This window comes from Crocodylus siamensis, chromosome 6 (assembly GCF_052110815.1).
Source record: "Crocodylus siamensis isolate JL-2025a chromosome 6, ASM5211081v1, whole genome shotgun sequence".
NCBI classification, from domain to species: Eukaryota; Metazoa; Chordata; order Crocodylia; family Crocodylidae; genus Crocodylus; species Crocodylus siamensis.
The window spans coordinates 5,283,494-5,299,236 of NC_143400.1; the positions used below are offsets into that span (position 1 = coordinate 5,283,494).

At 44.4% G+C, this 15,743-nt stretch overlaps 1 protein-coding gene across 3 annotated transcripts in view; it reads left to right on the top strand.

Annotated features, from left to right (window-relative positions):
- The window catches only part of DIP2B (DIP2 acetate--CoA ligase B (putative)), a 98,043-nt gene that overhangs the window by 47,392 nt on the left and 34,908 nt on the right, over window positions 1–15,743 (top strand). For 2 of the 3 annotated variants that reach the window (XM_090051874.1, XM_090051875.1), the window contains exons 3-7: window positions 2,124–2,252; window positions 4,714–4,839; window positions 10,863–11,075; window positions 13,255–13,407; window positions 15,589–15,708. In XM_090051874.1, the coding sequence (XP_089908000.1) occupies window positions 2,124–2,252; window positions 4,714–4,839; window positions 10,863–11,075; window positions 13,255–13,407; window positions 15,589–15,708 (741 nt within the window). The remainder of the gene's footprint in view (window positions 1–2,123; window positions 2,253–4,713; window positions 4,840–10,862; window positions 11,076–13,254; window positions 13,408–15,588; window positions 15,709–15,743) is intronic. The other variant, XM_090051876.1, reaches the window with a different exon arrangement.

The window sequence follows — 15,743 nt, forward strand, 5'->3', positions numbered from 1 at the left end:
ATGACTCCAGACGGATGCCGGATTAGCGATTGCCCTAACCACACCAACCTCTACAGCTTCTGGGTGTTAAATGCTAGGATTTTCAAAGTAACCTGAAGGAGTTCAAATCTGATAGATTCAATAGGAATTGAAAGCCAAGCTTTTAGGCTTCTTTGCAAAATCACATCCTGAAGGTCCTGCACAAATAACATAGCCATCTTGTGAGCTTTGGGAAGCAGCAGGATCAAGGCATTTGCTTCTCCAGCAATATCATTGCAGAAGCTTGGATTGCCTCAGACCCTTACTCCAGAATTAGAGCAGTGGCAGACAGCTCAAATAAGGGTTCACAAAGAGTTGTGCAGGTTTAAGCACAGCAGCATAATTACTCCAGTCTACTGCTATCAAGGTCTTGTGCAGACAGCCCTGCATTTTTACATTGCATCCTTTACCCTGGTGTTGGAGTGTCTGCGAGTGGATATATATGTATATGAGGATGCGGTTGCTGATGCTTGGGAGTCCACAGTGGCCGGCCATTGTCTTGGCTGCACAGCATTGAAACCCTCAGGGGATGGGCATTTTTGAAGTGTTGAGTATAAAAGCACTTATTTGAAAGCTGGTTTTTATGCTTGATAACTTACATTTCAGCTGAAGGCTGCCACTGAGTCAGTTTTCCTGCTGAGTGACAAAAAACAAAACCGAACTTGGTGGTCCCAAAACACATTTGGGTTTCTCAGGTTTCATCCCATAATGCTTATGCACAAATTCTGTAGTCACCCATTGAACTGCCAGGCTACAGAAAAAGTTATCTTTTGGGATTTCCGGCCAATTTTGGAACCCTGTGATTTACTTACTAAAGCAGTTTGATCTGTTATTGTAAATCCTCCTCTTTTCATGCAGCATTGATCTGATACCATGTGCGACTATTAATTAGCAGTTAAAGTGACAGTAGAAAACTGTAATTACAGCACTGCATTCGTGGACTGATCAGCCTTGAGTAATTATGTTGGCACAGTCATGGCAAAGTGCGTTTAACATGAAAATTACATACCTTGTTCGTAATTCAGGGTAAAAGGGAGCCATTACTGCAACATGATGTATTTTGCATTTGTATATAATGCTTTTACATAAAGAGGAGCTGGAGCACATGGAGGTGAAGTGACTCAACCATAATCATATAGCAAGGCGACAGCAGAACAAAAATAGACCCCAGGAGCCTGGATCCCCGAGGTGAAACCCTTGCCCCATTTTAGTGAGTGGCAAAACAGTCATTGGCTTCACTGGGTCAGGATTTCTTCCCAGGCTTAAAATGCTAAACTCTCCTTTTCAAGTCCTCCCTAGTAATCCGAGCTGGATTACCCTTTGTTTTAGTTCTGCAAGACAAGATGTCTTTGTGAAAGAATCGATTTCCTTCCTGTTTACTGTATGTGACCCATCGGTAAAAGTAGCCTCTTTCGATCACTTGTTCACTCAAAATGCATTTGGCTATTTTTAAATAGACTGCCTTTATTCCAGAGGAACAGTGCAGTGCCATTTTTATAGCTCTTCTGCATTGCATTTGCTTGCAAGGGAGAGTTTTTTTCTCTTCTAAATCATTAGGTCAGCATTGGACTTCATGATTTGTAGATCACACGCTAGAAGTAGGACTTTTTAAAGCTTTTTAGCTAATAACTGAAACCATTTTAAGTATTGTACATTATGATTTTGGGGTAATAAAAACTATTGTGAAAGATGAGACTTTCCTTAATATATATTTTTCTCATAGAATTCAATTTTTAGGTTTCTGTCTTGGTGGAAAACCTTTTTTTTACCCCTCAAGAAGCCAGTTTAACTCTCGGGGGGTTGCAGTTTCTAAAAAGCACAGTGGTTTAATGCTATGAAACCAGGCTGACCAGTGTAAATTGTGTCTGTGGAAGGGGGTTGCATAAGGGCTAAAGGTCCTTTTAGACAAGTCCATAAACAGGATCTCTGAACAGCTCCATGGGAAACCTTGAATTTCAGTCACAAACTGTACAAGGCCTGTTTTGTTCCCTGCTAATAATTTGACAGATAATATGATTCTATAATATCAGCAGCTTTTTAATGCCATCCTAAATAGCACTGCATTTGGGTTTTCTCATCAGCAAGAATTGTGGATTGTTTTCCAGGGGTCGATCCTGCTTTACAGAAGGAACCCAGAAATCAGACGCTTGCTCCATCTGCCGCTCCAGCACCATCCACATCCAAGTATCATCGAGCTCGCTCTGGAGGAGCCAGAGATGAACGCTATCGCTCAGGTAAAGACGTGACAGTCGCTCTTCGGATGCCATTGCTGGTGTGAGAAATCCCACCATGTGGTCTCATGACTCCAGCCAATTTCTGGTCTCTGAGCTAAGCCCCACCTTGCCTGTAGGCATGAAGGAGGTAGCACAGGGGGAAGAGAGTAGCTCTCGATTCTGGCTTGAGTTTAGGGAGTGAGTGCTTGAACATCGCATGGAAGTGTCCTACCCTACTTCTGGAGAGGGCTCTTGGGGAGCTTCTTCAACAGCTGGAGAGCTCCGACACTCCAGTCATTTTCTAGCCTGATCCCTGTTCTGACAGTGACACTGTTTAATCTGTAGAGGGACGTAGGCTGAGGACTGTATTCCTGAGGGATGGGTGCTCAAAGTAAGCATAATTGATAAAGTAGTGCAGGGAGTGTTTTACTTCTGGCCACTTGGCCCAGGGAAAAATCCAACATTTGGCAGTACAGAGTACCCATAATTCAGTTCAGACCAGTGGCAGCTAGTGACCCACTGCTCCTTAGACATGCTACCCTCCCTGCTGATGGATGGGTTCCTTTGCCCTACAGGCTGAAGAACGAGAGCTGACCTTCTGTCTGTGTGCACGATTCCTGCTAGGTGCGCTGCTCCGCTGGTATTATCAGAGGCATACAGAATATATGCAGTATACCCATTCTGGTGACTTTGTAATCCAGGCATTTATATTGCTTTCATGTAGATTGTCCCTTTAGACCGTACTTGGTAATACGTTGTCTTTTCCCCAGTCACAATGCCTCTGCTGCTCTGCATGTTGCAAGGGGGCTGTAAGCGTCTGGCCTCATCCAAATACTCTCTTGGTCAGAAATGCTCCAGCTTGGAAGGGCTCTGTAGTGGTGTATAAATAGCGTCTACTCGGGCTTCAGACATTCTGTCACAAATCAGATGCTTCCTAATCAAACTCCCCCACAAGGTCTGCATTGATTGGCAAGCAGGACAGGGACCAGGTTGTCAGATGGGAAGACATTTAAGCAAGTGTCCAGAGTTGGAGTGTCAGTGCTGCTGTGCACCCCAGCGCCGGGCATAATAAACGGAGGCTTAAATGACCTGTCCAGAGCCGCTAGGCTAATAGACAGGCATAGCTCATAGCCCCCTGCAGCTGAACTGCAGACTCTGATGGCAGCTTTACTGAGTCTCTGATGCCACGAGTCAGAGTGGGAATAGTGCGGGCCTGGAGTAAGCCTCTTCACCACTCTGCCTGTTTCCTTCTCTGTCTGAAGGAGATGGTACCCGCGTGTCACGGGATTGTGGAACGTAATTCCCTTCTCCGAAGTACACTGAATGCCTGAGGTGGGAGACGGGTAGAAGAGGAAAACTATTAGCAGCAGCACTGTTAATTGTGGTAGTGCGCAGTGTGATTTATGTAGGGTTTTCAGGTGCCCATACAAAAAATTTAAATCTGCTGATTCGACTCACTGTCCCCCACTGCAGGCTCTCCCATCCCATAATACAGTTCTCATTACCAGTCCAGTGATGTCTGCCAAGATGCTTGGCACTGGAGTCTCAAGGTCACTTTGTAGTCATTCGTGTCTGTAGGGTTCCAGGTTCTTTCCCTGCTGCTCCTCTGACACTGTTCCTACAGCACTGCATCTCGGACTGCACAAAAAATCTGGCCTCTGTTGGAGGACGGGGTGGGGGAGGTGATTTTTCTGGCATTTTTCATAGTTCTGTTGATTTATTAAACAATACAAGCATGAGACTATTTAAAAAAGCACGTGTCACTGACAGCTTCTTCTGGCTGATGCTCTTTAACTTCTTTCCCCCTGCCCCCTTCTGAGGCAACAACTTTTATAAGATTTTAATTCCTCTTATCGTGGTTTAGGAAAACATCTGATTTCTGACACTTCTGAGTCTTGTTGGTTTGTGGTATCGGGTCATGAACTGTTTCCGTGAACCCGTAGGCTGGTTCTCGTCTGAAGTTACATTTCAAACTTTGGGCAGGCTCTGCTGAAATCCTAAAGCATGTCTGGCTTTTTATGTTAAAGGGCCTATTGTATTCTGATGTTGTGGAGCATGAAATGACCCAGTTTGGTTTGCAGAGGCCTTTTGGTAGGAATTGTCTAGCCTGGCATAATAAACAATATCCAACTAAATGTCACGAGATTAAAAATGTTTCATAGCAGATTGGATGGCTGGATGGTGTGTTGGTTCTTGCAACACTTTTATTTCAGCCTGGCCTAGTGGCTAACTGGTTTCAGTGCCTAACCCCGTATCAAGGTACAGAAAAAGCAGGATAGATGAGAGGCAACAAATAATTGTTGTGAGGCCAACTGAAATTGCTAGTGAGACAGTGGGGTTCAGTTCAAAGGGCAGGCAGGATGTTAGCTCAGGCTTGCGAATGACTAATTTTTAAGCCTCATAAATGTATTTGTCCTTTTCCCCTCTTTAGTCATGTTTTTATTGTTACGAAAGTCTAAGTGCCCAAACTTCCATTTTGCAGATATCCACACAGAGGCCGTTCAGGCAGCACTGGCAAAGCATAAAGAACAGAAGATGGCCCTGCCCATGCCAACTAAGAGACGGTCCACATTTGTACAGTCGCCAGCTGATGCCTGCACACCTCCAGGTTAGACTCTGCACAGAGCGCTCTTTGGGATAGGTTGCTAACCAAAAGTGTGAAGTTGTGAAAAGACCAGACTGTCAGTTCTGTTGCATGCCAGACTAGCTATCGTTTCTGTATCTGCCATGTCATGCATGAGTGTCTGGTTATTTGCATGTTCGGGATGTGTCAAATTGCCATCCTTCCTGAAGCTGATTCCACAGCTGGGTTTTATAGTAGGTGAAAATGATTACTTCTCTGGGGCCTCTTAAAGAGTTAACTGGCAAGAGCTAAGCAGCCTTTTTTGGATTAAGAGCTCCTCTTTTACTTTCCTGATCCTGGTCTCAGTCTTTCGGTGTGTAAAGTGTTAAAACAACACCCATGTTGCCTTTCTGTCCAAGGACATAGCTTTCAAAATCCGGTGCTAGTTCTTTAAAGTGTAAATAGTGACTTCTGCTGATGTCCCTTTCTTGGGCATGGACTTAATGGGATACCAGAACATTTGGACCCTTTTCCCTTCCTATCCCTTCACTGTTCAAATCTTTTGCTAGTACTGATATAGAATCATCAAATATTAATACATACACTTTTCCACGTTTGAGGCCGCTTTGTGTGTAGGGTGAAGGGCTGGAAACACAATGTCACATCAGTATTTGTACTGATGCCAACAATACCGTAACCTCTGGGTGCTGGTTTTACACAGCACTATGCAGTTTGCTCATTCAGGTTTTTATTTTGATGCTAACACTAAACAATTAACTTTTGTCAAAACAAACCTAAAAAAGACCAACCTCTTGAGCCTGTAGTTTATTCATGTAGGAGCTGTCTTGGGGTTATCTTTAACTAGAAAGTTACAGCTGCGTACTCATCACGATACAGAAACTAGACCAGGAAACAAGAAAAAATCACTGCACCAGCTGGCAAACAGTCAGGTGTCCCACTCCTACACACATGCAGGGCCTGGTGCAGTGAGGCAGACGACAAGCCTCTCTGTTAGACTTTGGGTCTGATCACAGCGTTTACTACTGGCAGGTAACCGCTGTGCCTGCCACTCTGCAGCGTCAGCCTGATGAACATCTCCTGCGTGATATGTGAGCCGCTTTGTGTAAAAAGGCATCAATGGGCCTTGTGAAAAAATCTGCAACTCAAAAGCAATCTTACGCTTGCTGGCTTATAACTAGCATCACTTCAGCTCCCTCACCCCTCCGCTGTCCTGTTCGCAAGCATCGTGACCCTGCATTAGGAATGTATGTAGCCTTGTCCACGGGGATACCGTTTTATACGTGCTCCCTTTCTTGCCTTCCTCCTCCTTGTCTGGCTTGTTCTTTTTGTGATATCTAATCTGAAGGCGCTTGTCCGTTATTAGTCCCCGAGTGGGTAATGCCCTTCATTAAACCTTACTCCCCTCACAGTTATGCCTGTAAAGTTCAGTGTCGTTAAACATCTCCTCTCCCCAACCTCAATCCGCTGTTGACAGCTGGGAGCAGTTAATGAACCTCATGTTGTCTGTGTGCATTTGTCAAAAAAAAAAAAAGCAGCATCTTGTGGGGTGGGGAATTTAAAGCATTTAGCTTGGTCGAAGGCTCCTGAGCTTTTTGTCAGTATTTGTGACCTAATTGTGTGGATATTCAAATTCTTTCAGATAGCTTGAATTGCTGCCATCTCACTTTTCTTTATGGCTTGAAATCATTCACCAATGTCATGAGGTTATTACCTCAGCTTCTCCTTTGTAAGGGTTCTTTGTGCATAGATATTAGTCATTCATGTGGATCAACATGTTAACAAACGCAGCAGTATGCACAACCAGGATTAAAATCCTGCCAGCTTTCCTTTCTGCAGTGAGTCCTGTTGCACCTGTGTGCACACAGCTTGCTCTGCACTATTCCGGAAGCTTGCATGGACTTATGCAGTGGGTTAAGTGGTGACAACCCATCTAAATAGTAAAGCACCAGCAAACTCCATCTAGTCTGGAATTATTTCATGCTAGCAGGCAGGGCTGTCTGCAGTTAGGGCCAGAGTTCAGGGCCTGACTCACGGCCTTGAAGAAAGGGAGATTTGCAGCTGCATAGTCAGTGACCTGTGGATGATTTGCACTTCATAGGCTCTGGGGTCTAGCTCTACTGAAGGATGTGACAGTTCAGGCCAGTGGGGAGAGGTGAAAGGGAAAAACAGATCTGAACCCCGTGTCCTGTAGCACTTCGCCATGCCCAAGTTGTAATGGGGGAAGCATTCTGTTAGTTCAGCAAAGGTGATGTCTTTCTGGTGGCCTGAATGACATTGGAAAGGGACTTGGCCCAGTTCCTTGGGAACGGGTGTCTGGGAAATCAGAAAAAAAAAACTATAGTGAAAACCTTACAGTTAAGGACCAAATTCCCCGTGAAGATCAGTGCTGCTCTGAGCTGTTTGTACGCAGGGTTTGCTCACTGCTTGTGCTGAACCTTGTTGTGCACAGCTCAAAGATTAGTCTTTAGGGCCATAATTCCATCACCTTCCGGGGACACAAAGTTCAAAGCCATTTCCTTTCAGTTTTCTTTACCAGTCCAGATATTTGGGTTCCAGTTTTTCTTCCCAGGTGGCAGATGGAGAGAGCAGGTATTAATCATATCTGAGGATTCAGACTGATATGCTCTTATCAAGCCACTGACTCTAATGATTCAGAAAACTGCAGTTCATGACATGAAGCCCGTGCTAATAGGTTTGCAGAGGAAGGGAGTGGTTTGGAGAAAGGGTCTCAAAACTGGGGTGGAAAATTTCTCCATGTAACTTCCTTTAATAAAGCATCAGCAGTGACTTGGGTTCCTTACACCCCTTCCACGTTGTCCTAGGGATGCTGATTGTGTGTGCGGCAGTGGAGTAGCTGACGCCAAGAAAATAGGAAGTTGCTACGTGCTCAATTTGAAACTCAATGAAGAAGTTAATAAAACCAGTGTGTTCCCTGGCTTTGTGGAAATCATAGCATTCAGCACTAAACCACCTGCTTAAAATTTCAGGCAAATCTTTCCCATGGACTCTCTCGGCACAGAGCCGAGTTTGAATTTTAAATTATTTAGATGTTGTGTTTTAGCAGAATTGCTTTATATAATCTTTTAAAAGATGCACATAAGCTAAACTTTGCCAGAGCTGCAGTCAGCCTTCAAGATGACTTTTAAAAGCAAAAAGGTTTTGAGTTACATTTTCATATCAGTTGCTATTCTTGCTTGGTGAAAGTAAGCAAATATGTTATGTATACTGTAGAAAGTCTGTTCTGTTAAGCAGTATTTGCTTTAGATGCTGTCTAAAATCTATTATTAAATCACAAGGTGGAAGGTGCCTGTCAGACTGTAGGCCAGGTGGCAAATACCAAATGCAGTGAGGTTCATACGAAGCATTTCCAGTTCTAAATGCTCGACATTCATACTCGGAGGCTTCTGTGAGTGTGGCACATTTGGGATTTTTCTACCACTCAGATGTTTGCAAATGGGGTTTTCTCTGGTCCTGCATCAGTTGGCTACTCTCTCCTGCAGTTGTAGATCAACTCCCCCACCAAAAAACTTCCTCCACCCCCGCTTCTCCCCTTCTCTATTTGTCATCAGTGACAAATGGGTTACAATATGTTTACTTGCCCCATAACACTTTATGAAAACACCATGTGTATAGATCGTGCTTCTAGATCTGGAAAATCCTTTCAGTTGGCAAAACAGTACTGAAACGCTAATCAGTTTAGACCACATGCTGAAAAATGCATATGCTATGCATGAACATATTAATCTTCCTAGCACCTCAAGTGCCCCCTGTGTTTGCTGAAATACCTGCTCAGCTGTGTCTAGTAGTATCACAGATGAAAGGACACCAGTTTCCTCAATGATAGCAGGCTTCCTGAGAAGCTATTTTAATTCATTAAAAATTCTTTTTAAAGGACTAGCAAACTAAGGAATTGAATTGAAACAATACACCTAATTGCAAAATTGATCCAGTAAAAAAATTTAATGAAACCAGTGGGCTACAAACCCAGCAACCAAAAGCCAGTTTTGCTGTCCTTCTCAGCTCAAAGTATTTTAATTTCAGATGTCTGTGCATTAGGTTACAACAAGAATAAAACCACTTGATGGGGTCAATTTATTATTGTAGGTCAAGGCTGAGCCTGGGAACTACATGTGTATAGTCTGACAGATGATTCCTTCCACAGGTGCAAAAGTCTTTCCTCATTTAATGAATTCCACTTTGAGTTTATTTCACTGGAAATGTATTTTTGTTGAGAGGTTGATTTACAGTTCTGTGTTTACTGTGAATAGCAAGATTAATTTTCAGCATGGCAGGGAGGTGTGCAGCTGCTCTTCTGAATCACCAGTGCACTGAACCATGCTTCTCTGCTCCCTGTTGTGGTGTCTTCAGGTCTCATTCTCTAACTGGATTTGTTTTCATCATTCTTCAGCATGATGATTGCTGTTTTAGGTGCCGTTGCCCGTGCCAGCCCCATACTGCATGGGTTCATGTTCTTTATTTGGGGCCTGATCCAGAGCCCAGTAGGAAGCAGTGAGAGCCCTTCCATTTGCGTCCTTGAGTTTTGGGGCAAGGACTTGATAACACCTACAATTCTACCTTGAGAACTCGCCTTGTCCTGGACTGTACTTCCATTTGGGTTTGACCTGCTTTCCCAACTTTGAATTGGTGTAAAACAAAAGAAAAGAAAGGTAGCATAATAGAAATGGCGTAGTTGCCTGGCTGCTCCTGTTGTGGGGGCAGCAAAGTGGCACTGCCCTCTGGGATCTGCACTGGTTACCAGTAAGCGATATCTCTGACCTTATTTGTGTAGCACACAGGCCCTGGCCTTTGAGTTGCCTAGGGAGCCTGTTTCAACAGCCACTGCAAGGCAGCAAACTCTGGTCTTCCATCTGAATTGGATCTTATTGACCAAGAAGTTTATTTTGTGGAACCGACCCCCCCCACCCTCCCCTTTGCATGACTCCACTCATTGCATCTCTGTGCATGTTCTTTCTGTTGGGCCATTTCACCTTTGGCTAATTTTGGCCTTCCTGTTGATCACTCTTCCCGCTGGTTGAGTGGCTGCTCAGCTTGGCTGCATGGGTCTCAGCTTTGTTTTAGTTGTACAGGACTGGCACATCATGTGTCATGGGTGCTGAACAAATTAATGCTGGCATTAGAACTGGCTGTTGATTTGCAACGTGCACCTCAGGCTCCAGCGGGGCACTGTATGCTGCTATGCCAAGTGGGTAGGTGTGATTTAACAGTTTGATTTATGACTTAAAAGAGCCTCCTAAGGCTTAGGATTATGGGCAGCCAGTCACTTACCCAAACACAGAAGTATCTGAAGCCAAAGCTTAATGTAAGTGTATATATAGCACCATGCGCCTTTGTTACTGTATAAATAATAAATAATGCGAGGTCCCTTATGATGTCTGAATTGTTAGTCCATAGACTTCAAATAGAGGAAATGCCTGTCCCCTTGCAAGTGTGGGATGTAGTCTCCTGTTCTATGAATTTTTCTCCCTAGGATCAGTTGAAATGGACCCATGTGCATCAGCAAACCCGTTTGCACATGAACAGCCTTAGGTGCTGAGGAACGTAAAGGTGCTACTCCCTGCTGGATTCCTGTAACACGGTGATGGCAGTATAGATCTTTCCCAGGTCTCCAAGCAAACTTGTGCCTTCCAAAGACTGATTCTGACACCACCTTTTCCATTTCAGAATAACTGATGCTCAGTGGCACAGCAGCTGGTTCCATAGAGCGTTTGAATGCAGCAGCAATGAGGGATGACGCTTTGAACTGCTGGGCCTGCCTTTTCAGGGATAACTGTCTAACTGATGTCTGAATGTTTTTGTAAGCAATTTCTTTTTGAACAGGAGTACATTGATTCACGCTGAGGATGTGTGCTTGCTTTAACCGATTTTTACCTTTGTTTTGGCTATGTAACCTTGTCGACAGTCTGTAAAGCAAGTCCTCTGTGTTAAGAGATGTGGAGCCTTTGTCAATGATATTTCAATTGCAAAGAGCATGTTGAGTGCATTGTGCTTCCCTAAGAGGCTAGATTTTCTTTTCTGATTCCACACAGACACATCTTCTGCATCCGAGGACGAGGGGTCACTAAGGCGCCAGGCTGCTCTTTCTGCTGCATTGCATCAGAGCTTACAGAATGCTGAGTCTTGGATCAACCGATCTATTCAGGGGTCATCCACATCTTCATCTGCATCTTCTACACTATCCCATGGAGAAGGAAAAGGGACCAGTGGGTCACTAGCTGATGTTTTTGCCAATACTCGAATAGGTAGGAGCTGGGTATGAACAGCAAAACTAAAAGCACTTTGAGCACAGCCTCTGTATTCATAAAGGTAGAATTCCCAGTTGTCCAAGGGGAATTTGGAGTAAGGTATCATTCAGCCTTGGCAGAACTCACTGGCATTCAGTGGAGTTGCACCGGCACTAAGCTTGGCCCAAGAGGTTAGAGAAGTGGAAATGCTGCTGGTGAAGGGGAGCAGGAGTGCGCTGCTAGAGAAGGGGTCCCACAGATGCAGTTACACTACAGACTTGTTTGGCAGGCAGAGCTTGCTTTCTGCGTTTTGGTGTTGCTTATGTCTACAGCTACTTGACCCTACTATTTGCACAAATCATGCTGCCAACTGCAAAGGGTGATTTTGGCCTTCATGTTCTGCAACGTCATGTCGATTCTTTTCTTTAAATAGTTGGGGAATACTTTGCTTTTGAAGAAATCTACCTGCACTACAGGTGCTTATAGTCTAGCATTTTAATATTTATTGGGTAAAAAATAGGAGACTAAACATGTGCCCTGACAGTCACCAGAGACTTGCCACAGCACAGATTAAAGATCCGACACAGATTTTTTTCCTGCTTTAGCTGTCCATGTTCCCGAGATGGAGGGGAGGGGGAAACTACAGATCTGGATACCCCAGGCTCAGTTTTTTGATGCTCTGAGGTGTTCCCTGCATGCTTCTGTTTGAAATTGCAGGGTTTGTTTTGCTCCTTTGTATGTCTTTCCTTTTTATATATGCTCTTCAGGATATTACTGCATCCCAGGGGCATATCTGTGTCTGTGTGCTCTGTGCTTTGGCTTAATTGGTTTGGGACAAGCAATGCATAGAAGTGTTGGTGTCTTTAATTGCTTCACTTTTCTTTCCTTCTTTGATGTTTTATATTGCTGGTGTTTTTGTTTGGCTCTGTACTGGGATGCAAGTCATTTCTGAAATGGAAAACCTGGGAAATTATCCATAAAACATAGTCAGTATAATTAATACCTTACTAAAGCACAGAGGCACGCGTTAAACTGGGGAATACAGAAAAGAAATGCCACTGCAAAATCAGCTTCTGATGATGAATTAGGGCTACCTGCTCTTCAAGTCCTGAACACTTAGTGTCTAACAGAACTTTTTTAGCACTTTCCAAATGATGTTCAACAACATTCGAAGGTAAATTAGTTTTAAATAATGTTTTTATAATAATATCTGCAACATGGGAACAAACAAGAAGATCATCTTGTGGAATCGTCTAAAACCGAATGCATCCGAATTTTGGCTTGTGCCATTTTGTAGGTGAGCTCTTTGAAGACCAGTAAAAATGCATCTGCTTGCTCAGGGTCGAACAAAACCAAAGTCTTTGTTTCCACTGAACTGAGGAGCTCTGTCCAAAATGAGCTTTTCCTATCATCATACTTCCCCAGATGTGTAGGAGGGGAGTTCCTGTCCTGCTGTCCTTGGGAATCCAAGTAAATGTACTTGGATTCTGTGTATTTTACCAAGTAAAAATACACAGGAGCTACCTAGAAACAAAAAATCCTTACCTAAAGGAAGGAAGATCACAAGTAACACTCTTGCTGTGCGAGTGCCTTGCACTTTGAAGCACTACAAGCGGATTTCTACTTTACATCTCTTATGAAAGCTGGAATCTCGTGTCAGCACCGTGTGCCCTGTCCCTTCAAAGGGTTACATTTACAATTAAATGTTTTTCCTCCTGCTTAGTTTAGAAAGAGGTCACTGAGGAGGAAGTTTCTCATGGTAAGGTGTTATTACACCTCTGATTCTAGCAGATTATGCTGCACAAGCAGTATAGTTTTATCTTGTAGGAATGTGATGGTCTCAAACACATTTTGATCCCACATAACTCTTTTACAGTACTTAGTCTCTAAAGATGTAGCTTGGTTTGGAAGTAGAACAGAAGACTGGGTGCTGGGGTCTGGCAGCTTTGCATTGTGACTTGGAGAAAGTGAGTTCATCTCTGCGCTTGTTTTTCCTTCACCAAAACGGATAAGGCACACTGCCATGGGGTGCTTAATTAATGCTTAGGAAGCTCCTTGAGATGCTTTACTAAAAGTAATGATATAAGTGCAGAGCATTATTCTGTTTTCAAGAGCAGTGCCTGGTAATTGACACTATTTGCCACTTAGAATAAAGGATATTAGTTAAATTAAATCTTGATTTTTCTCCCCCTTCTAGAGAATTTCTCCGTTCCCCCTGATGTCACTGCAACTACCTCCTCCACATCCTCTTCCTCAGCACGCCCAGCGACTATTGACCTTCCTCCTTCAGGAATTGTCAAAGGGATGCACAAAGGGTCTAACCGGTCTAGTCTCATGGACACTGCTGATGGTATGGAACACTTCTGAGCACCACAAACGAGACCAGAGCACGAGGGAGGAGCTGAACTTTGTGCCATAGTGATGTGATTAGAAATTGCTAGCCTTGAGCTGCTGTAGGACATCTACATCAGTTCTGACTGCACTTGTATCCCACTAACTTTAAGTGCCTGCAGTGTCAGCATTAGTACACTTTTGTGTACACTACAGAAACCTGCTGTGCCGCCTCCTTACTCAGAAAGAAATTTCTGGGGCAAGGAATTAAGCTCTCGGTCATGCTCCAAGGTTAATGCACCTAGGTTCTGCAATTCCAGTGACCCAGGTCTTTTTTGGTCCATCTCCTTTTGTTGCAAGTGACTTACTCAGCTTCTGGACTCAGAGAACCCTGAGCAAGATCAAAACTCCTTTAGTAAGTAGCTGCCTCCTGCCCTTGGGGAAAGTAAGTCATCTGTTCAGTGCTTTCCCCAAAGTGCCTGGAACTAAGTTAGATTTGCCATTTAGGGAGACTGGATGACTCAGAGCCATTGCCTCTAGATCGTGTTTTCTCATCCTGCCCTGTGACTGAGACTGGTCTCTGAAGTGAATCAGTTTGTGGGAGAGTTCCTTAATTCAGTGTGTGATGCACAAGCAGATTAAAATAACCACCACAAACAGGCTGCCCTTCTGGCACTCCACAGCATGAGCAAGGATTGAAGGAACCCCTGTTTCTCCCTCCCCACAAATCACTGCTGAGGCAGGTAGAGCCAGGTGGCCTGTGTGGGGTGCTTGTGCTGCTGCCAGATGGATTTTCTACACTGAATGTGTTAGTCCTCGGGGCTGACAATAAGTGAATTACCTAGCACATTCCAGCACTAAATCCATTGGCATTTTATTGGTGAATGCCAAGCATCATGGACAGAGCTGAAGCTTATGGGCAGTGCATACAGCAAATGGAGACTCTCTGTGCAGAATTCCCTGTGGGGGACTGAACACCTTAAGAAAGCTGGGTTAGTCTCTTTGGCAGGGATTTTCAAGGCAGCCTTTATTTTACTGCAGCATGTAATTGTACGCTGAAGGTGCATCTAGTCCAGGGGTGGGCAAAATACGACCCAGGGGCCAGATCTGACCCACCGGACCATTGTATCCGGCCTGCAGGGCCCCTAAAGAATTTAGACAATATTTATTTGCTCCTGGCTGCCTGTCAAAGATGATGAGCCAGAGGCAGTAGGACCTAGGGGAAGCTGGCAGTAGAACCCAGCAGCAAGGCCCACCTAGCCCTGCCCCCCCCCAACCAGAAGCCCCTGCCTAGCAGAGGCTTTTGGCCTGTGATCATGAGGCTACTCCTGTTTCCCTGCACCAGAGAGGAAAATGCAGCCCTCAACAGCTTGCCGAAACTCGGAAAGTGGACCCTCTGCCCAAAATAGGTGCCTGCCCCAATCTAGTCAGTGAGGTAGCTTTTAGAAGCTCTGCTGTCCTTCTTCTTTGTTCAGCTCACCATCTTCTGGTAAAAGTTCATACTTTTTATAGGAGGTTGTTGCTTTTAAAATGCCATTGTTCTGGAATCCCCAGAGGGAAAGGGAGATGGATGAAAACACGCTGTTTTGCCACCATGGAGTTGACAGCACTGGCTGCAAGTTACTTGGCATAAGATTTTGGGGCAGAATCATAGAAAAGTAGGGCTGGCAAGGCCATCTGGAGGCATTTATTCCAACCCCCTGCTCAAGGCAGGACCATCCCCATCTAAATCATCCTAGTGTTTGTCTAACTAGTTCCGAGGGTGGCTATTCCACAGCCTGTCTAGATAGTCTTGTTCAGTGCTTACCGGATGGATAGGGGTGGTATCTGTGCTTGCAGTGACAGTACCCTCTGCTGGCCCCATTGCGCACTACAGCTGGTTTGTATTGCAGACTGATGTTGGGTTGCATGACATGTTCTACAGCACATGTAATAGATTAAAGACCAATGGGAAATAAGGCTTTGGAATGGGAGGAAAGGATCAAAACAGCTCTTGGTTCCTAGCAGCTTCTGCTCACTTGGTAAACACAGAAGTCTAATCCCTGCAGTTTGCACTGGTCTCTCTCATTAAGACTGGGCTAGTTCTGGTGTGCCCAGTAATCCTGTAGAAGGGGGTAATTCCTTGGGATGAGAATCAAGAAAAAAGCACAGTAGAAATGGTAAATCCTTTCATTAGCTGAACTCTTTCCCCTTCCCCCAGGGGTCCCTGTAAGCAGCAGAGTCTCCACAAAAATTCAGCAGCTACTCAACACTCTGAAGCGACCAAAAAGACCACCCCTGAAGGAATTTTTTGTGGATGATTTTGAAGAAATCGTGGAAGGTAATGAACAGCAGTGTTTTCCCAACTGTTTGTTG